The sequence below is a fragment of the Ptychodera flava genome, chromosome 3 (assembly GCF_041260155.1).
Source record: "Ptychodera flava strain L36383 chromosome 3, AS_Pfla_20210202, whole genome shotgun sequence".
Taxonomy (NCBI): Eukaryota; Metazoa; Hemichordata; class Enteropneusta; family Ptychoderidae; genus Ptychodera; species Ptychodera flava.
Window position 1 is genome coordinate 10,979,036 of NC_091930.1, and position 22,387 is coordinate 11,001,422.

Sequence of the window (22,387 nt, forward strand, 5' to 3'; positions counted from 1 at the left end):
TGAAAATACAATTTAATGCAATATAAGTGAATTGTCTTGTCCCAGACAGGCACTGACTAACCGCTAAAGAGACGCTCGATTCTGTGTAACACCCTGGTATACTGGGTATCGAATCGCCAAGTTATTAAACTAGTGGGGTCCACAGATGAGCAAAAGTTTTATTTGATACCTCGATTGGATTTAGCTAAAGTTGATACGTAAGATGTGACGTAATCACATTGTAAAAACGTTTACTGGGAATATAAAACATATGATTTAAATTTCAACCATGGTTTGGACGAAGCCAAATGTTATCAATAGTGAGTGTGGTCTTCTTTATAAGCATTGGGGTGAATAGTATGTTATGCACAGAACGGTAATAGTTTTAAATATCTTCTTTATTGCAAACGATCAAAAGGGTAGACAGCAAACTAACATGTGGTTAGAAAAAATTTAAAAGGTCAAAAGGGCATTCTGTAGGTGTTGACCTCCACTTTCTTGAGGCCCCTGTGGTGAAAGTAGAGTATATGCTTCATTGTTACTGGGACGGTACATTGGATGAAAGTCACGATTTAGAAATTGTTCTGATTAGACGTCCCTTTGTCCACGGCTGTGGAATGAGCTACAGGTTCCGCAAGTTCTAGAGCTCCATTGTTACGATTTGGAATGATAAGTTTGAAAGTAAGCAATTTCGACAGAGTCATGTTTGTATTTACAAGGCTATGTGCCTTTTACTCCGAACACTGAGGATAGCTTGTTTATAAACAAATGCTGCTACTTGAACTTTGGTTCTTCCAGGGACCCGTATATAAAGCCCATGAGGTCCTTCTTCTTTATTGTACCATCTTCCAATTTATCAATTTGTTGTAACTTCTGACTGCTTCCCTTGGGTCCAACAGGGATAATCAGTCTTCCTCCTGGTTTAAGCTAGTCCAGGAGCTGAAAAATGAGGGACACACATTTTTAGCGGGAGGGAATCATGAGAACGACGCCATCCTCAATTTTATTTTTCGTCGGCGTCGGTGGACAATTATGCTGATATTCTTATCAGGATTAATGCTTCAAGGAACATGTTTCATAAAAGTGATATTTTTCAATGTTAATATTTCCAATATAGCACTGCCGTGAGCGCAACAATTTCATTTCTTTGTGATTTTTGTGTTTGATGTGGCGGGAGGATTAAAAAGATGTGAAATGTTTCATCGTATAATAATTCAGATTGGTTTTAAATAATTGGGTTTTTTTTTCGTAGGATTTTATTTACAACATCATCATTTTATAACAGGATGACAATCTGTTATAAATGCTCGTGAACGTACGAAAACAGTCTTCTTACTTACAAATGATGGGGCGTTGCGAATTGAGAAACACAGGGTCTCACGGTTGGTGAAGGAATGTCCTAAAAAATCACCAGTGTAAATTGTAGGAATGCAACAAAACTTTGCAAAATGAAAATGAAATTAGTCACTTATTAGAGAGAGACTTACCCCTTGAGGGACTGTTTTTATGGCTCCACCAATAAGAATAGCATCATACGGGGCTCTGGGTGCATAGCCAAATCTTCCATAGCCAGCTTCAGAAAGGAATTACTTGTTAAGAAAGCTTTATAATCCTGATGATTTCTCGGCTCATTAGCGCCGATATTGTCAATGCCACCTTGTCAAAATCCTTCGTTTTACATTTCTTTGAATCTGAAACGAAAATCGTCATGGTGCTATTTGATTGTCTTGTGGTATCTTTGAATTCGATGTAAATAAATATTTGGCTTTTTCAGGTGTTTCTTATTTGTAAGAGAAATATCTATTCAGAAAAATAATAAAAATTAGCGTTTTTTGTAAAAGTACGGTTATGCGATCACATGTAATAAAATTAAGTTCATTTTTACCGATTACCGTTTGAAGCACTAAATGCAGTGTACCCAAAGACAAGTTTCCCTTTTTTTAGAAATGTAGTTAGAAAGCAACATATCACTTAGCATTTAACAGCAATATTTACAAATTTCTGAAGCTTGTTTAATATATTGTGAATGGATATTGACACGAAAAGCCTTCTTTTTCAGATGACTAATATGGTTTGCTTGCATCCTTTGTTCAGGAACAGGCGTGAATAGTGACACAGTGGCAAGGCGAGATTGATCTCAATTGAATTAAATAAAATATTCTTAATTGAATGTTTAAGAGTTAACCAAGTACTCACAGATGAGTCTTAGTCTCTTGGTATCCAGTAATTCTGTATGAGACTTTCTGACAAGTCTTCCAGTAAATCAATGCCAACAGCTTTGACAGGTTTTGCCCGCCAATGAGGACAAAAATGTCATCAAATAATTTTGCGTACAGTAGTTCTACTACAATTATTTCCCCTGCGTCTCCAGGTGACTCAATTTGGGTAGTATTTTTTCAATTTACAAGTAGATGTGTATAACTATGTGGTTGCTAAAGACACGCTAAAAAGGTGACCTTTGCACGTTTGCTAACAAGTCAAGACTTTGCTGCCATCCGAAGCCGTACCACTCAGTGGATGTGATGGAGTGTTGAGGATTGACAACTTAGCATCCAAAAAGGAGTGATAAAACTATTATTAAATCAGAAAAGTTATCACAATAATGGATCAATCACGTTGAATTTAAGGGTCATTTTTGCATTACAGTCATATGATAGATAGTGTCTGGATTTGAAAACTCACCATGACGGCCATACAAGTTGTCAGGTACGCACTTGCAGAACCAACATCCAAGGCTGTACAACCTTCTTTTAAATTATCACACAGTTATTCCAGAGTGTGGGCGTGCTGTGAAAAAAAGAACAGTTTATGTTTGTTTTTGTTGTCTGTTTGTTTGCTGATTTTGCTTCATTGAAGTCAGGGTTTATTGTTTTCTGTATGTTTCTTGCGCAGTATCTTACGCCATCAAGTGTAACCTCGCCGTTACTCACCTAATTCGACATCTTTTTCAAGTTTCAAAGGTATAATGCTTTTACGACGGCTGTCGGTGTAACTCGCTTCTTTATTGCAGTTGTGAGAGTTCTTGTAGGCTTCGGTAACACACACCAAGATAACTCTTGATTTTTCAACACCCTCAGCCATTGCTTTATTGATATCACCTGAAAAAACGCCACGTCATTGAAAACGTGAAAGCAGTTACCGGCAGACAAGTAGACCTACCGAGGCGTTGCACACTGCCATAATGTTGTTTGTACTGGCATGTACTTCACCTTGACTACAAATATACCTGGTCCCTCTCATTTGTAGAAAAATTTCTACATACAATTAACGAGACCCAGTACTGTTTTGAACTCAAAAACGTGAGTTTTTTCGACCTCTATGAAATTATAATCTTTCTCTTTCTGGCGTCAATTGAATTAAAACAAATTTGCATTCATCAAAATTTCCGTTCTGACGTATGTACTCGTACATGTTACACCAATAAATAACAAATATGCTCAGACCCAGTAAAAAATACCATTCTCTTCCCATCTGCCTGGCTTTGTACGTGCCTGCTTATTCAAACCCTTGACAAATATCTACCTTTCATATTGTGTAGATCTATCCATATCCTATACCATCTCTTCCAGTGCATCTTTGATCTGTTTCACCTCTTCCTGGTGTTCCCAGTTGTAGGATATCATGATTTGTTTGCGGAGATTCTTCGACATCTTTGCCCGTCATTTAGGGCAGCAGTTTCTGAAAGCAAATAACTTCCTTATATAATACCATCTGGACGTGCTTTTTAAGGTAGGACGCGCCTCGGGGACAGATTGTCGGACTCTTAAACGTTTAAAATTCGTTTCCTCTACACTACTTGTGGGGATTCATTTTGAAGTTCTTGGTGTAAGAAAAACTTTTTCCGGGTTTAGTTTTTCAAAATTCGAAAATTTCGCTTTTCTCCATAGAGTTAAAACAGTTATGGCAGTCATTTGAATGATCGGTCCTCCAGTTTCAAAATTTGCACGGTCACCCCTGTTTTTATTCTTTATTTTGAAAGAGAATGGTTAAAAGATTGACAGATGGACAGTTTCAGCAAAAGTTGAAGTCTTTCAATTTCGAGGTGCATACTACCCAAAGGGCGACAGAGTTGTGACTGTGGTATCATGCAGCATAATGATTGATTGATTGAATTTATTTGGCAATTAAAATAAAATATATAAAATGTACATTTGACAGTACTGCCGAGGATAACACAAGAAAGCAATTGATGCTTATTTCCATTGTGGTCCTCGATGTTAAAAAATACAAAATGACGGATTTAATTTGACAAGACGGCAATTGTTCTGCTTGATGTATTGGAATACATTGGGAAAATGTCATGACAATTATGTTTTATAAAGTGTAGATAGATATATATCATTCATTAAAATCAGAGAAACATTCTTGACATTAAGTGGTCTTTTACTCTTTTTTTGAACACACTGATTGACTCACATTGTCTTAGTGACAAAGGTAAACTATTCCAAAGTACGGAACCTGTATAATTAAAGGAATTAATGCCACAACCTTTTACCCTTGGAATCTTGAAAGATGCAACACTATTTCTTGTATTGTAACAGCTTATGTATCTTTGTACTTGATTTCTCATGTAATCGGGAGCATGGTCATTGAAGATATTATGCATATGATTAAGTTTAAGTTGGTTTACTCTCTGTTCAACAGGCAACGGAATTCGCCCGGCCCAATGTGAGCTCTGGGCGGGACAGTCAACAGAAATCTGATAACTTTATTTTGAGCCACTTGTAGCCGTGATTTAGATCGTTTTGTAAGCCCAGAGTACCATGCAGAACAAGCATAATCGAAGTGACATTAAATCAGCGCTGAGGCTAGAATCTTCTTTATATCAAGTTTAAAATCCCTTGCATTTCTGTAAAGAAATTTCACTTTTTTAGAACATTTACTGACAATATCATTTACGATGGAATCACCCGACAGCTACTGATCTAATTTTACTCCTAAATATGCAACTTGCCGCTTTGACTCAATGTCAGTTCCACAACACTTTACCTGTAGTTCGTTTGAATTTTTCAACTTTCTTTTTGTTCCAAATAGAATTGACTCGGTTTTACCGAGATGCAAAGACAACTTGTTGTCAACTTTCCATTCCTGAATTTTCTCCATTTCACTACTCAACGCCTCCTGTATTTCATTTAAGTCTTTGCCAGATACAAACAAAGCCGAATCATCGGCGTACAATAGAATCTTACACTTAACAGCTGCTGGCATATCATTTACATAAATTAAAAACAAAAGCGGTCCCAGTATTGACCCTTGTGGCACACCACATGAAATACACTTTTCAGATGAGATGATTTCATTTACGTCACGACATGAGTTACAACAACCGACCTGCTATTTTAGACAATATGGCAAATGTACACACACGTATTAGATAGCCTTAGAGTTTGTGAAATTTTGACAGTCTCAACTCGTTATCCATCGATTGCATCGATACAGTACAAGAGTGACAGTTTTTATATATTTTCCTGTCTTATCGTTAGCCAGAATAATGTCAAAAATACTCTTTACCCGGACATTTCAATTGTGTGCACGTTTTCATGAAAGTCTACAAGTTATGGGCCTCTTCCATCCAATCCGAAACGCCAGTTTTGCACACGGGCAATGGTTTACTAGTTTCACGCATCATGCAAACCTGGTCTGTATGTAAATAATACGCACCAGCAATTGTCAACAAGTAATCTGTTGCCATGACAAAAACGTGTTCCATCTGGAAATACATCCGATGTGCTTGCAGCATCTCGGAAGGGCAGTACTCTACTCACTACAATTAATAAGATCAATGACGATAGTGCACATCAAATATCGCCAAGCTGACAAGGCGTTGCTAAGGTAAATATGATTGTGATCAGAATGAGGAATATACATATCTTGGTGTCCTACTCTTTGCACTAGTTTTATTGGAGTTGGCGGAGCTTGCTAACGATCCCCTGTCCTCCTCGTATCGGACTCAACACTTTCTTCAGTGTTCCGAAATATATTTTATGCAAAACAGCGTGGATGCAAAATATTTTGTTGAAAGTATTTGCTCTTCAAATGTATTTCACCATAGTTTGTCCTCTTTAGATCCATTAATTTTGTCAATGGTATAATCAACTTCATTCGGTACCGTGAGAATACATTGAAATAGGCACAATCACTGTTCATATTGAATCCAATGATTCCTTTCATCTTCAAGATTAAGGTCATGTGATGACAATCTAAATCTAGACAGGGCTAGCCTGTACATACTTCTAGCATGTCAAGTATTCTTAAATTTATAGTAAGTTCTTTGTTTTGAACTTCTCATAACTTCAGCGTGCCAATCCTGAATATATGTCTAAACATCTTTGTTTAAATTGGAATAAAATGATTGCTGTTAACTGAATACTGGTTATCCCATACATCTTCAAATCCAAATTTACATAATAAATTTTTCACGAAAAGTCCCCAGCAATTATACCCTTTTCTGCCCTATCATATTGGTATCTATAACAATCTCTGGTGAATCAATGTGAATGCATTTAAACTAGAAACGAAAGGATACCTTTATAAATATAGCGGGACTGTGTTAACATATATTCGAACACGTTGTCTCTCTAGCTCACCTCTTGTCGCAGACTTTACAGCAGTTGTACGTACTCCTAAAACAACTTACAAAATCTATGGTGAATCTTTTCCACATTTAAAGAGTTATGTGTTCCCATATCGCACTACCATAAAGTAAAATTTTGAGTATTTTACAATCAAACACCCTAAAAGCAATGTCTGGTTGTAATAAATCCAGTTTATAAAGATTGCTTTAAAGAGAATACAAGGCTTTTCTTGCTGTTCTGAAATAATTTTTGTGCTTGAAACCGAAAAACACCGAAACTGGAGAACATTACACGTAAATAGTTGTATTCTACCTTCAACTTTTATTGCCTTAGCTTGGAGTAGATATCTACCGATGTAAGTTCCCTAAATACTGAGAAAATTTAGTATTAACTTTTGAGCAATTGTGCCACGAGGCTTATTGTCCGAACGCCTTCAAGCGACGTCTTTAGATTCGAAAGGCAACAAAATATTCTTACAATGTTTAACTATAGTTCTGTCACAGCATTTGCAAGAATCAATGAATACACCGTTGGCCTTCCCTTTACATGTAGATGACTTGAGCCGCAACTTTGCTTCGTTTTTAAACAACCAGCGGCATAATGTTGAGATCAGATGGCCTTTCCTCTTCTTTCAATAATCATGTCAAATTTTTTGGTGAAATCAGCAGGACTGAAGAACGCTTCATGGTCAATCCAACGAGAAATATATTTGGAGGCTGGATCACCTTTGGCTTGAGTTAGTTGCCGCAACTCATTTGAGCATGCGCAGTTAGGTATCTAGCTGGAGAGTGCTACGAGTTTGGAAGTGAACTTTGTCCTTTATCAAATGTAAATAATGTCAACTGCCCCGAAAAACTTGATGCAATTGATTGACATATTAATCAGTGGGAGCAAAAACAAGGATTGTTTTTACAATTATGGGTCAGTGCAATGTAACCACGCCCTTTGCGTCATGGAAAGTGACTGTGTTCAATAAATGGTCTAAGCTTATACCTCTTTTCATCGCTCTGGGCGACCATGCAGTTAGACACTGGCTTCTTTACAGCAGCATGTACAGCCACATTAAGCTAATCATTAACACGCGCATATATCGCGCCTGCACGAAATAAACACTATTTCAGAGCTTTAGACTCCCTGCAAACTCGTGAGATACACCCTTTACAGGAATGGCACTGCCATATGTCTGTTTCCACGTACTCCTTATTGCTCCAGGACCTTCGCAGTAAGTACTTTACAAACCAAGTAACAAGCATGGACTCATTTAGCGACAATGACGCTATTTCCAGGGCGCCCGAGGGCTAGCGCCTACCACTAGTGTTGGGGCTTTTGGCTGAAATCGGCTCATAGCCAGTCAACATTGTAATAAAGTTATTGACCTTGACCCCATACACTTGTGTATGTCTGCATGTTGTCAGTATGGGCCATTTAACTTGATCAAACAACCTTGATTTTGATAACAATTTGGGGATAACTTATTTGATAACATTCTCCTTTGACAATACTTTGGGTCTAGGTCAGTGTCAAACGTTCATGTCGCCGTATGTACATTTTTATTTTTGACGACTCTGTCAGAATACAAACTATTTAGAATAGTGCATAGTACCATCAATAATAAATGGAAGCTTCGGGTCAAACAACCATTAAATTGAGAGATGATAAACTATGTGAAATGTACTCCCGATGGAAAAAACGCATTACCACTTTCCTTCTATATCTCAAAGAAAGTCATCAACATCAACCGGACTGACTGTCACTCTGGGCGTTCAGTTGAACATTGCTTCAGCAAGGTTGCGGAAGAAAATTTGAAGGCAGAGAGATATCGCTGTCTCCTCCATTCTAATTTACCAGTTTCCGTGTATGAGGCCGTCCTGAGAATTACGTGCCAAAATAAAGTAAAATATTTTAGAAACTCTAGTTATGTTGTTATTTAATGACAAAAATGTACTGTGTTGATTGACAATTGCACTAGCATGTGTAAAATCAACACTGTTCGTCTAGTCTGTTTTGTAGCTGTGTCATGTATTTGAGAGAAGGGTCAAGGAAGAAAGTTTCATTTAACTGAGACAAAAGAGAAAGCAGCAAAAAAGTTTCATGCAGGAGTGTTAAGGATGTTCTTGTTGATAATATTCATTGCTGCATTGTGTCAAACTTATTAATAAAGTAGACTGCACTGGACGTGCTACAGACTGTACGCTGAAGGGACTGTTGTCGTGATTGCTGACATCGAGAGGGGATAAAAGTTGATTTTGTTAAGAATTTACTTGTTTCTTTATAAAATTCTAAAATTAATTTAAAAATAAGCATCCACCTAAAAGAAAACGTAGGTGATGTGTATGTAGTGCAGTGTTACAGTAACTATTCATATATCTCCCACTGATGTTAAAAATGCTATTAGTAATTTACAATTAGGGAAATCGGCAGGCCGGATTTCCTCTCGCCTGAGCATTTTATTTTTGCCAGCAAAAAGGTGTATATACTTTTGAGTATGTGTTTTACTGCCATGCTTTTGCATGGTTTGTGTCCTCATAGATTCTCTGCTACTATTTTAGTCCCAATTATTAAAGACAGAAATCGTAACATTACTGACAAAAATAATTATCGGCCAATTGCACTGTCAACAATTGCTTCGAAAGTCATGGAATTTGTTATTTTGGGCAAGATTGATTGCTATCTTGATTCATCACACTACCATTTTGTTTTAAGCCCTCTCATTCTACTGACATGTGTGTATTTGTTTTGAAAGAAATAATTAGCTATTATAGGAAACGAGGTAGCAACGTTATTATTACGTTTATGGATGCTTCTAAAGCATTCGATCGAGTTAATCACTGGACACTCTTTAAAAAGCTGATCTCTAGAAATGTACCAATTCTTTTCGTAAGGTTTCTCTTTGTCTGGTACAGAACTCAGAATATTTTCATTCGTTGGGCCAATTGCCTATCTGACAGTTTTACAGTAGTCAATGGTGTTAAGCAGGGAGGAGTTTTATCTCCGAAGCTTTTCAATGTCTATGTTGATCATCTGAGTACAAGACTAGTTAATTCAAAAGTGGGATGTAACATAGGTGGTGTTTTCATAAATCACTTAATGTACGCTGATGATATCTGCTTGATCAGCCCTTCTGTCAAGGGACTCAAAAACTGGTTGACATATGTAGCCACAATGGCGACCTGCATGACATTACTTTTAACACGAAGAAAACACAATGCATGTGTGTCATTTCAAAACGCACTCAGATTGTATATACTCCATCTGTTTATCTTAATGGTATGAAAATTACATTTGTAGCAAAGAAAAAGCATCTTGGGTATTTGGTGACGGACCAGTTTAGTGATAATGAAGACATTGAGCGTCAGAAGAGAGCATTATATGTATCTGCAAATATGCTTTTGAGAAAATTTTCATTATGTTCATTGAATGTAAAGTGTAACCTTTTCAAAGCATATTGTTACCAATTATATGGTGGTAATCTGTGGGTTATTATACTGCTGGTGTCTTGAAAAAAGTGAAAGTTGGTTACAATAATGCAGCTCGCATTTTTCTTGGCTATGAGAGACGCAGTAGTGCAAGCTCTATGTTTGTTTTCTAATAGGATTGATAGTTTTGATGCTCTTTTACGAAAGCAAATGTATAGTCTGATGAAAGAATATCTTACAGTGAAAATACAATTGTAAGAATGGTCAATGATGTACTGTTTTACAGTTCTGACTTGCGTAATATAACCTGTGGAGAAAGTCGATCTTTCATGGTTAGTGAATGAATTTATATATGGATAGTATATCCAACACCATTTTTTTTGTATCACAGTATCTGTATTTCCTTGTGTAATTTATATGGACTAATGTTGTCCGAAATAAACAAATAATAATAGTAAGCTTGTTGTGAGTGACATGCTGAAACGACTGTCGTGATTGTAGATAAAACAATGTATGAGAAACGTTCGCCGCGCGCTGTATCAATCTAACACCAAAGACTCAATTTGTTGCAAATGTTTACTTTTCTAATGATAAGCAACATGTAGACTTGTCGAGCTCTGCAAGGCAAACCGGACACTCAATCAAATTCCACTGTAATTTACCCATAGCTTATGAAAACAATGCTTGAAAAAGACATTACTGACTTTGTATTTCTTCATTTATTTCGATAATGGACCCGACAGGGAACTGGGATTAGAAGCTGCTCTGAAAGATTTTTTTAAAGATTATTTTGGGTGAATATCAGAGATCGACTTGTTTAGAACGTCATGGACAAGGTACGAAAACTTATTTGTTGTTTTTATGATGTAGTTATTGAAGCATCGACGACACAGAGCGTAGACACAGGGTTATTGGGTCTAATTTATACAGAAAACGAAGGCATATTATAAACGATGTGGTTCACATTGCTTTATGTTTGCGCATGAATGGAGTCAGTTTACAATTTTTATAACGACTTCCATTTCTTTGACAATTCTGTGTCCTTCTGGCAAAGTTTGGCAGAAAGAGGTTTTGTATTTCCAAAACATTCACTAATACTATCCCTAAAGAAAGCCATATGACCTAAGATAGACGGGAATAATGTGACCATTAATCTTTGAAACTATATATTGTGGTGAGGAAACATACTGGAACTATACCTTTCATAATTACGAATTTTCGTATTACTACATTTGAAGCATTAAATTATATATTATTGGTGTTTGAAAAGAAATCTAAGCTTTCGAAATCACATATCAATGACACTTTTATTTAAGAGCAATGAGACGGAGCGAAGAAAAATTATGTCGTAGAAAAAAGAGTGAGTTTCTAAAAAATGGACCAAGCCCTGCTCTTGTTCAAGTGGTGGCTATTGATAAGTACTCCTTCTCTCTCCTTAGTTTCAAATCTCACAATGGCCATGCTAATTCGATGCGTCAAATAAACTAGTCCCATAGACTTGCTCAAAGTTTGTGGGCATATATTTTGTAAAACAAAATGAAGTAAGACTTAACTTTAGCAGACTGCTCTCTGAGTGGTAGGCTGTTGCGTAGGTCACGGGATGAATGCCTTGGCCCAGGGCCAGTAACTGCTTCCGAGAAAAGCCAGTCGTCCAGAGAGAGAGAGAGAGAGAGAGAGAGAGAGAGAGAGAGAGAGAGAGAGAGAGAGGAGAGAGAGAGAGAGAGAGAGAGAGAGAGAGACAGGGGGGGCAAGCGACAGGCAGACAGACAGACAGAGATGTAAACATTGCCAAATGACCGATATCGACCAGTGATAACATTTGCCGAGTTGAAGTACGCTTGTTCATCAAGGTCTAACATTTCGTTTATGGGTCTCTGAACAGTACCCTGTACCTGAGCCTGTGTACTGGATAGGCGCATGTTGATTCAAGCATTGAAACTGTCAATTATTAACGCGCAGTTGGCGTTCCGCATTTCTGCTTTGAAGTTATTTCGCTCACTATTTTTGTTATCACCTCGATCTTCACTTTTTGACAATTGCCAAGTGATTCTGTTTCTCAGACTTTTATAAGTAAGAACATGTGACGAAGGCGGAGTAGTATTGTTGTAAGGTATGTAAACGAACAGCATTTCATGCTTAATTTAGGATGCAGGGATCCATTCAAACCAGCCCCTACTATGTTATTAATACTTAACCGAATTCTTTGACAACGCCTTGGCGCAAACAAGTGACATTCGTTTTAACATATTAGATGCAACAGTCTTTTGTCCTACCTCCACTCCCTTTCAGGTGCTACTGAATATGTATGTTTTAATCCTTGGATTTGACGTGTCCGTAGTTTTCGAGGCCAAGATTCTGAGCAAGATTTGTCAAGTTGCCGTATACAAAGCAACTGCTTTACATAGAGTCCCTGCAAGATTATTGTAGGAATCCCTTTAGTTATTTTCCCACTCATATTGCAATGCTTTGTATCACCTTTAGAGAGTATACATGAACTTAGGCCGGCCAGAGCAATGTCACTTTATGAAATGTAGATAGGCTACTTAAAGTGATTATGTATTTTTGTGTGTGAACTTTAATCTGGTTTAAGACCCTGCCATTTTAATGACCCTTGAGCGATGCACGTACGGGTAAAATATCGGCTAAAATATGGATAGCGAGTCGAATTGTATGGTTTTGTCATAAGTTTTTAGTCCCCACGGACACCGTCCGGGGGGAGTTATAGGTTTGGTCATGTCCGTGCGTGCGTGCGTCCGTCCGTCCGTCCGTTCACGCAGATATCTCAGAGATGCCTGGAGTGATTTCATTCAAACTTGGTACAAGGATTACGTCATATGTCATACATATGCACGTCGATTTGTTTTGTGATACGATCCAATATGGCCGCCATGCGGCCATTTTGTTACGATTTTTTCATGTACGGAGCCATAACTCAGGCACATCTCAACCGATTTTATTCAAAGTTGGTACAAGGACATTGACCTATATCATACATATGCACGTCAATTTGTTTCACGATATGATCCAATATGGCCGCATGGCGGCCATTTTGTTACAATTTTTTCATGTACGGAGCCATAAATCAGGCACGTTTCAACTGATTTTGTTCAAAGTTGGTACAAGGACATTGACCTATGTCATGCATATCAACATTGATTTGTTTTGTGATATGATCCAATATGGCCGCATGGCGGCCATTTTGTTATTATTTTTTCATGTACGGACCCATAAATCAGGCACGTTTCAACCGATTTTTTTGAAACTTGGTACAAGGAAGGACATTGACCTATGTCATGCATATCAAAATTGATTTGTTTTGTGATATGATCCAATATGGCTGCCGTACGGCTATTTTGTAACGATTTTTTCATGTACAGAGCCTCAACTCTGGCACATCTCAACAAACTTTATTCAAAGTTGGTACAAGGACATTGACCTATATCAATTTGTTTCACGATATGATCCAATATGGCCGCATGGCGGCCATTTCGTTACAATTTTTCATGTCCTTAGCCATAAGTCAGACATGTATCATCGGATTTTATTCAAAGTTGGTACAAGGACATTGACCTATGTCATACATATGCATGTCAATTGTTTCACAATCCGATGCAATATGGCTGCCTTGTGGCCATTTGTTATGATTTTGTCATGTCCTGAACCATAATTTTGATATGTATCAAGTGATTTTTTTCAAAGTTGGTACAAGGACATTGAGCTATATCATGTCATAAATATGCATATCTATTGGTTTCACAGTCCAATGCAATATAATAGCTGCCTGGTAGCCATTTTGTTACGATTCTTTCATGTACAGAGCTATAACTCAGACATATTCCACCAGTATCATTCAAAGTTGGCACAAGGACATTGACCTATGTCAGACATGTGCACACCAATTTGTTTAACGGCATGTAGCAGTATCATGTCAATTATTGAATTTTTGTATTTAGTCTGATATGTTAAGAAATAATACATCAAAATTCATGAAACTTGGTACAGATGTTAAGCTCACATTGCTTTAACAGTGAAAAAGACATTTATCAGTGTCAAGATAGTTAATTTGTAATTGCATATGCAATGAACTTTCCTAATTAGAGTGATGTATCCACAAATACTACGTTGAATTTGATGAAACTTGGTACAGATTTTGATATCATAGTGTTGTAAATACTAATCACTGACACTTAGTGGTATCATTTATATATATAAATTATTTGCTAGTTTGCATTTACATAATTGAATTTTGTTTTGCGGGTGAATGTCCAAAGTACTGCATTACACTTTATGAATATGGTACCGGTGATAATCTGTCAGTGTTAGGATAGGATGCAAAAATGTTTGGCAGCATCCTGTCGATTAAGTACTAATTGATTCATTTTAATGACCTTTTATAATTAGTATGGCGGCTTACATTGGTTTTATGTTTTCACCACCATGGAACTCATTTTTGGCCATTAAGCCCCATCAGTATCGCAGTATTTTTAATCACAGACCTAATTAATGAAGAGGACTCTTTCCTCTCAGAGGACTTGTAATTAAAGTAACCATTAACAAGTTGGGACTGTGTCATTGTCAATGACTTGTATTAAAAACAATCGATATTGTCGACATCGTAAAATATCTAGGATTCATGTTGGTCTGTCAAATGTCAATGCGTTGGTTATATTCATATTTGCCTGGTAGAATGTACAATATTACTCTATATTAACGACCTAGTCAGATATTGTACCCTGCTCTCATTGATTTTTGACGACATGCTGTCAATGTATTTTATTCCTCTTCTATGCAGATAACTTATCCTTCTGCCTTGGAAAAGTGTTTCCTTGAAAATATAATCTTGCAAAGAACTGAAACTTCTTAATTTACGCCAATTAAATGCATGTACAAAATTATAACGGGAAGGGCTATTGCAATTTATGGAAGGGCCATTATCGTCATGCAACAGTTTCTGTGTAGGCCATATCAGTTCCTTGATTCAACAGTATTAGCATGACTTTTGTGCAAGGAAGAAGGGCTAACCTGAATTTTAAAACAGTGCTATGGAATTTTGAAGGCGCAATACCAAGTCTAACTAAGTACATATGGAATAATAAAATAAATATCAGAATGCGAAGAGAAGACACTGAATATTTGCCATGTGTCCTGCCGAGGGTCAAATGTATAACTGATCAAAAAGATCATCTACACAACTTTATCAATTTGACTGTAATCTGTCTATTACTTGCTGAAGTCGAGCTGCATACTGTTTGTATAAGAACACTGCAAACTCTTGTGTCCTCTGCACTGCCGCCCAACAACGTTTGCTCAAAGTCTTTAACTTGAATTGCAATGTACGGAAAAGAACAGAAATAATGAAAAAAATAAGACACTGCACAACAACACATTCTGGTTTACCATTCTGCTACCAGCAATACCACCAGCATCATCACAATCATCCCCATCAGCAGCAGTATCAGCAGTATCACCATCTTAGGTGCTATCAAAATTAACAGTCAAAGTGACAAGTAATCTGTATCCAATGTCCAAGCTGTGATTTTCTCTCTTTGTAAAGTGGACTGTGGTGGTCTCATCTCTTCTATTTAAAGTTGTTTAGTCTTTCAAATCCATAACCCTATCTGAAATCACACTATTTTTCGGTTACCTCTGAGCGCTATCTTCCCCTCTCTTCTCACAAATGTTCTCATTCCTTCGCGTTTATAGAATGTCTTGTGTTTTTTTGCTTCTTTTTTGTTCCCTCGTGGTTTATCTGCCATGTTCCTGTGTTTGCAAACATTCCGTTTACTTTCCAGCCACAATGTCAATTGTCTTGCTTGTAGCTGCAGTATTTCTTTACTAAAATTTTCCATTGGAGTCTGAGAAGTCCAAAATGTTCAAATTTCAGGTTAATACTGCTCAATATAGATTTAAGTGCAGTGCAACATTTTATGACCCCACGAACTTTAGTTTTTAGAATAAACTGGAATTTGCTTAGCTCTCTTTCAATATTGCAATGCCCTCAATCCCGATTGTCAACAGATTCTGTACAGCAATATCAACGATAACACTATTGTCAATTAAAAGGTTGAAGAGATAATTTATTATCAGCTAGGAATTAGGACATGGACAGAATGAACATGGGAGGGTAGGTGGTTTTGAGAAACTGGGTGCATTATATCTATACATTATTCCGTCCTAATTTTTTCACTTCGACGTAAACCATCTACTTCTCCGCAATTGAAAAAACAAGTGGCAATGCCCCATTCTCAGCCATTATGAACGGGTAATTCGTGTATCGTTTGATGGCTATTACTTGTGTTCTTTCTCGGCTTACTATTGAAATGTCAACTTTTTATCTGTCAATGGACTCTTTATGTGTTTTTAACATTTGGTATGGAAGAGACTTGCTTCGAAAAGCAATTAATCAACTGCCATTTTGATTACCACAACCTATATTTGGTATATTGCCAAGACTAAAAGTTCAACAAAAATGTGGAAAAATGTTTTTTAGATAAGTTTAAGGTTTCTTGTCATAGATATGCCTCCTCGACCTAGACAACTGGACGGATTCCAGGCGTTCACAGGGTCGAACATTGGAACTAAAGCATGTTACAAAGTTATTATAAGGGGTTTTTTTAATCTTTTTATTTAATTGTTGTCATCAGCAAAAAAGTTATAATTACATAACTAAATAAACGCAAGAATTCACTCGCAGAAAGCTTTAAGGAAATTCAAGTATTTGTTATGAGTATCATTTCCCATCACCCTTGCTTGGTATTTATCTACCTTACGAATGTAATTAAGGAAGAAAATCAGTCCGTATAAATTCGGTAATATTCCTTTAAATCTACAATTGAAAATAAATTTCTTTGTTAACAATATGAAGTAATTTATAGCTTTCCACAACTCATTTGTGAGGTTACGACGCTGATCGTTTTTTATACCTAATAGAATATCAAAGGGAGAGAAGCATATAACAATATTACATCTTGCCTGTAAGCGTACCTCAACTTCTTTCCATAACTTTAAAATAACATCACATTCAAAGAAAAAATGCACAAGGCTTTCTTCAAAGTATCCACAGAAAGTACATTTTTCAGAATTTGTCTTCCCTCTTATCTTCAGAAATTTGTTTGTAGTAGTAATTCTACTAATAATTCTGAACTGAAAGTTACGCAAAGTACAATACTTGTTATGATAAAGAGAAGAGCAAAATATACTTGAGAATCAAAGTTACCGAACAGACGTTCCCATTTCTGTATCACCTCATTGGTTTAAGGTTATTACTCAAAAAAAATTAAGTAAAATAATATAACCTTTTTTACACGATCCCTTCTCATAAAATACGTTTCGGGAATCATCATTATGAACTCGATCAGATTGACGAATCGTTTTGAGCCAGGATTTAGGAATAGAATTTATCAAGCCCATATATTTAAGCCGGTCAGGTGTAAAATTATATCGATTACAGAACTCTCTAAAAGACAAAAGAAAACCATTGTCGTCAACTAGATCGGCAAGATATGTGACCCCTCTATCATACCACTTGCAGTAAAATACAGTACCATTATTGACAGACACTTCTGGGTTAAACCATATACACCTAGACAAAAGGTTATCATTTGACCAGCATGGTACAGTTTTGGACCAACTAACTAATACTGCATACTAAAATTTATGACGTAAAAAAGTTTGTTAGCATGTTCAATCACTTGATCTGGGGTAAAAAATGAGATGCAAGAAGACTGGATACCTGGCCATATTTTGAACATTTCCGACCACTGAGAATTTTGATTCGACATTAATCTATGAATCCAAGACGCCTGCACTGCTGCAGGAAAGATGGCAGGTGTGTCATACGCAAACCACCATCTTTATAATCACAACATAATCTCAATCTATTAACCTTATCTGGCTTGGAATTCAAAATAAAATTGTAAAATACATTCATTAGTGCGGTTATTTTTTTCCCGATATACAGGGTAAGATTGAAAAAAAATGTGAATGAACTTAGACAAAGCAAGTGTCTTAAAAATTGTAATCTTCCCACATAAAGTCAAAGGACGCCACGACCATTTATCTAGGAGGTAGCTACAGACTCCACTTTTTGTACAAAATTGAGCTCTTCTAACCTATGAAGATCAACATTTAAAGTAATCACTAGTGCTGAGAACGCCTCATCAGCCCACAATAGATTTCGGCATGGTAACAAAATATCTCTTGAATGACGTTTCGCACCAAACCAAATTAGCTTTGTTTTATCGTAATTGATACGTAACCCTGACAACCTTGCGAATGAACACAGGGTGTCTAAAAGATGTTTTAAAGAATTTTCGGAACCACCTAGAAAAGCAAAAGTATCGTCAGCGTATTGCCCAAGTAAAAGTACTTTTTCTCTAAGAGTTATCCCCCTTATATTTTTATTCCTTCTTAATTTATGGGCAAGTATTTCAACCTAAGTAATAAAAAGAGAGGGTGACAGAGGATCTCCTTGTCTGACACCTCTCTCAAGAGAGAAGAACTCTGAAAAATTACCATTATTTATTACACAGCTTGTAATATTTGTATAAAACACTTTAACCCATTTACCGAAAGATGTCCCAAAATTAAACCTATGAAGAATATTATCTATGAATTCCCAGGAGAGTGTATCAAAGGCCTTTTCGAAGTCTAACAGTACAAATAAGCCGGGCACGTGTCAATCTTCGAGGTCAACAAAACGTCGTAAAGGAGACGAGTATTTTTACCTATATATAGGCTTGAGAAAACCTTTTGTTCGGAATGGATAATGTTCGGTAAAACAGTTTTCATACGATTTGCTATAACACCTGATGCTATTTTATAATCTATGTTGAGTAGCGTGATAGGCCGCCAATTTTTCATGTAAAACCTATTCTTATCAGGTTTGGGGATACACGTAATAATGCCTCGCTTCTGAGAAATGGACATTTCACCCGAGAAATAGGCAGAATTTATGGCACGGACTACATACTGGCCAATATCAGCCCAGAAAAACTTATAAAATTCAGCCGAAAACCCATCTGTTCCTGGTGATTTGTTATTTGCCATCGAATTAAGCACTACTTCACATTCTTGCATGGTCAAAGTCCCTTCTAAACTATCCCTCTCCCCGTCACTTAATTTTGGAAGGGAATTCTCATGGAGCATGAAATTGTTTAAACTATTTAAATTACAATCTACGTTTTCAGATGCCGCATACAGATTCCTATAAAAGTCAGCTTGCGCACGGAGAATATCTTTATCTTCTGTTATTGACGAACCATCCCTTAGGTAAAGCTTACCAATAGTCTTATTTGTGTAATTCCTTTTCTCCATCGAGCAAAAATACTTAGTTGGTTTTTCACCTTCTGTTGACCATCTCGCCCGAGCGCGCACTTTGCTCCCTTCAACTTTCCTTTGTCGAAGCTGTGTTAACTGCTCTTTTTTCGTATGAAGATCGTTAAAAAGATTTATTGAGGGAGAAGTATTTACACGAATCTCCAACAAATTTATCTCTTACTCAAGCTTTCTTTCGGCGCTATCATACTCCGCTTTTTTACTAGTAGCATATGAGATAGTAACTCCTTGTATTTTCATTTTCAAAACATCTAATAACAACTGATCTGAGATACTAAAGGTCGGCTCGCCTTGTGAATTTGCGTTTATCCTGTATCCATTCATTGTTTCGCGAATCGTTTTCCTGACTAGGTCTGCGTAATCTGTATCATGCAACAGTGATGTATTAAATTTCCAAAAACCTTTACCACGCGTGTTCTGATTCAAACACAGGACAACCTTATTTTGAATGATCACTGCGATAACCAGCATGAATGTCAGCGGCTTTAGTCATATTAACGAAATTTGGCGTAATGAGAAAATAATCAAGTCTGCTCTGAACTATTGTTGGGTTCTGCCTACGCCACGTGAATTGACGCGAAGACTCGTTCACCATCCGCCAAATATCTATCAAATTGTAATCTTCGCACCAAGAATCGATTTGCTGACGCGCCTCCGCGTGAATATCCGTTGTGCGGCCATCTGTATCTTTGTCAAAATCCCTCACGACATTCCAGTCCCCTACAACGATAATCGACTCATTACCAATCACATTAACCTTTTCTTTCAAATCAATAAAGAAATGCGGGTCACATTCATAACGGCCATATAAACAAACAGAGTGAAGGGAATTTTTTCTACGGTCAAATCTAAAAGGACATACCGACCGTTTTGACCACCCTGCTCAGAATGTAACTTGAACTCCAAATATTTTTGGAAAAGCACAGTTACTCCTTTGCGATTGCTATCGCTTGCAGTAGAAAAAAACAGGTGCGCCCCACTCTAATCGCCAACTAGTGAGGTCATTTGCAGAACAATGGGTTTCTTGCAGACAATAAATGCAAGCATCTGTTTTGCGCAACCAGTTCATAACGTCCCTTCTTCTGTACGGGTCACGCAGACCTCGCACATTCATAGAAATTATTTTGAAATTCTGACTCATTTAATGTTACGGCAGGTGAAACACAGACGTACTTAGAGTAATTTCTATGATCTTGAAAATACATCAAGAAGAACAAAAAATTATAAGCTACTGGTGCGAGTATCATAACTAAAAAAGCCAATGACAACAGCAAAAAGAAAAAAAAAAACACAACGAAAGAACACAGCCGGAAAAGAAAAAGCAACCACGAAAAAAGGTGGGAAAGAAAACTTGAAAACGCAAAAAAAGGAGGCGGGCGCAAAAGAAGCCACAGCAGTTCAAAAAAGAAAAAAACAGGCCTGTGGACAAGGAAACAACACGAGAGAAACACTTAGGCCGAAGAAAAGAAAAAAAGGAACACAAAAAGAAAAAGAGAACCAAAATGGCGCAAGCTAAAATCACAACTGTAGGTCACTGTAGCCTGAATAAGCAGATTAATACAAAGCCCAAAACTCGGCTAGTAACTCCTTTTTTACACATTCAGTTCAAAAAATTTGACAGTTCTACCGTCCTTTGACTTCTTCACAAAAGTTGTTCCAAATTTGGTCCACACACTGTACCACTTCTGCTGTTTTCCCAGCTTTCTAGCTCTGTGGAAAATCCCAGCATTTTCTTTCGTCAAGTTTTCATTCATATATATTCGTTGCGATTGTGGGGAAATTCCAATCTCTTCGTTCTTAACCCGACGTAATTTAGCTCTTGCGACGTACAACTTGTTTGCAAGGTGACTGGATTTGAACTTAACCAGATGTATCGGCAGACCTTGACTTGAGCGAGGTATAGGATGACAGTTGTCGATATCATTTACCGACACGTTGACGCCAATGGACTGGGCTATTTTACAAATTTCGACACTAACGTTTTCAAAAATTTCATTTTCCATGTGTAGCCCATGAATCTCCACCGTATATCGTCGATGATATTGATCTGAGTCTTTCATTCTATCTTTCAACTGTCGAATTTCCTCTTTGCTAGTGCTCACCTCATTTTCAAGAGCCTGAATTTTCGTATCATGTCCTGTGACCGTATCGTCGAGGTGCGAGAGACTCTTCTTCAAATCTTGTATTTCTGTCTTAACTTCAGCACTTATTGTGTCCATTTTCTCCATTAATTTTGTAAATACTTCCTGAAGAGACAGGCTCGAAGTCGTCGTATCTTTGGCTTGTTCGTTAAAATTGGTATCCGAATCCTGTGGACTTGCCTCGTGTTCCATTGATAAAGTCTCACCTGCTGCGGCCATCTTTCCACGTTTTGCTGTCACAACACCATTGCTGCTCGTGCCACTCACACTTTTCGAAGATTTTCTTCTTCTCTTTCGGCGTTTATGCATCAGAAGTAATACAGCATGCAGACCACAAAGTAATATTTATCACCAGACTACTTTTGACGTTATATCTCGACATTAGCCTTGGTTTCGCTAGCAAAAAGCGGAGCCTTAAAAAAGCGTGGCTCACGCTATGAAAAAAAGTTACAATAAGGGTAAATAAGACATGTTAATGAGAACCTTTTCTCTTTAATTGGTGGATAGCTCTCCAGATGGACGAAATTAGGCTTTTTTAAGCCTATATCGCTTTTTTGACCTATATGTGACCTGTACTATTTGTTGGTGTGAACGTATGTTTGTTTGCCCAAGGTGGAGATGGGGCAGAGGAGTTTGATCAAGAACCCATTTGCTAGATGAATGTGTATCGTGTATTGCGAGCTGGAATCTGTTAGATAATTGTCTAATTTAGTATTCATAATATTCGATAGTACTAGTAATGCCCTTATGTCTTTCTATTGAAGCGGGCTAGCTTTTTATCACCACTCTTATACTCAGACGGATTGTGTTGACCGGGTCAAAGTTCAAAATAACATTTTGGTTATAGCTTTCAACTCCCTCGTCGAACAAAGGTTACAAGATTATTTTATGGATTTGTCGTCGATTGTAGATATTAGTTTTTTCTGTATTTGGCACAAGA

General features: G+C 37.1%; 1 protein-coding gene and 1 long non-coding RNA gene across 2 annotated transcripts; both read right to left on the reverse strand.

The window, feature by feature from the left end:
- Window positions 1-402: 402 nt before the first annotated feature.
- Window positions 403-3,635, reverse strand: LOC139124985 (uncharacterized). The gene is made up of 5 exons (XR_011550116.1): window positions 3,502-3,635; window positions 2,910-3,077; window positions 2,662-2,766; window positions 1,467-1,670; window positions 403-918 (listed from the first exon to the last, which is right to left on the reverse strand). It is a non-coding gene; the product is annotated as an uncharacterized lncRNA (long non-coding RNA).
- A 17,263-nt stretch (window positions 3,636-20,898) lies between these two features.
- On the reverse strand, window positions 20,899-21,666 carry LOC139127364 (uncharacterized). Its single transcript, XM_070693283.1, has one exon. It carries the CDS (start codon window positions 21,664-21,666, stop codon window positions 20,899-20,901), a length of 768 nt encoding a protein of 255 aa, XP_070549384.1.
- Between the last annotated feature and the right edge of the window lie 721 nt (window positions 21,667-22,387).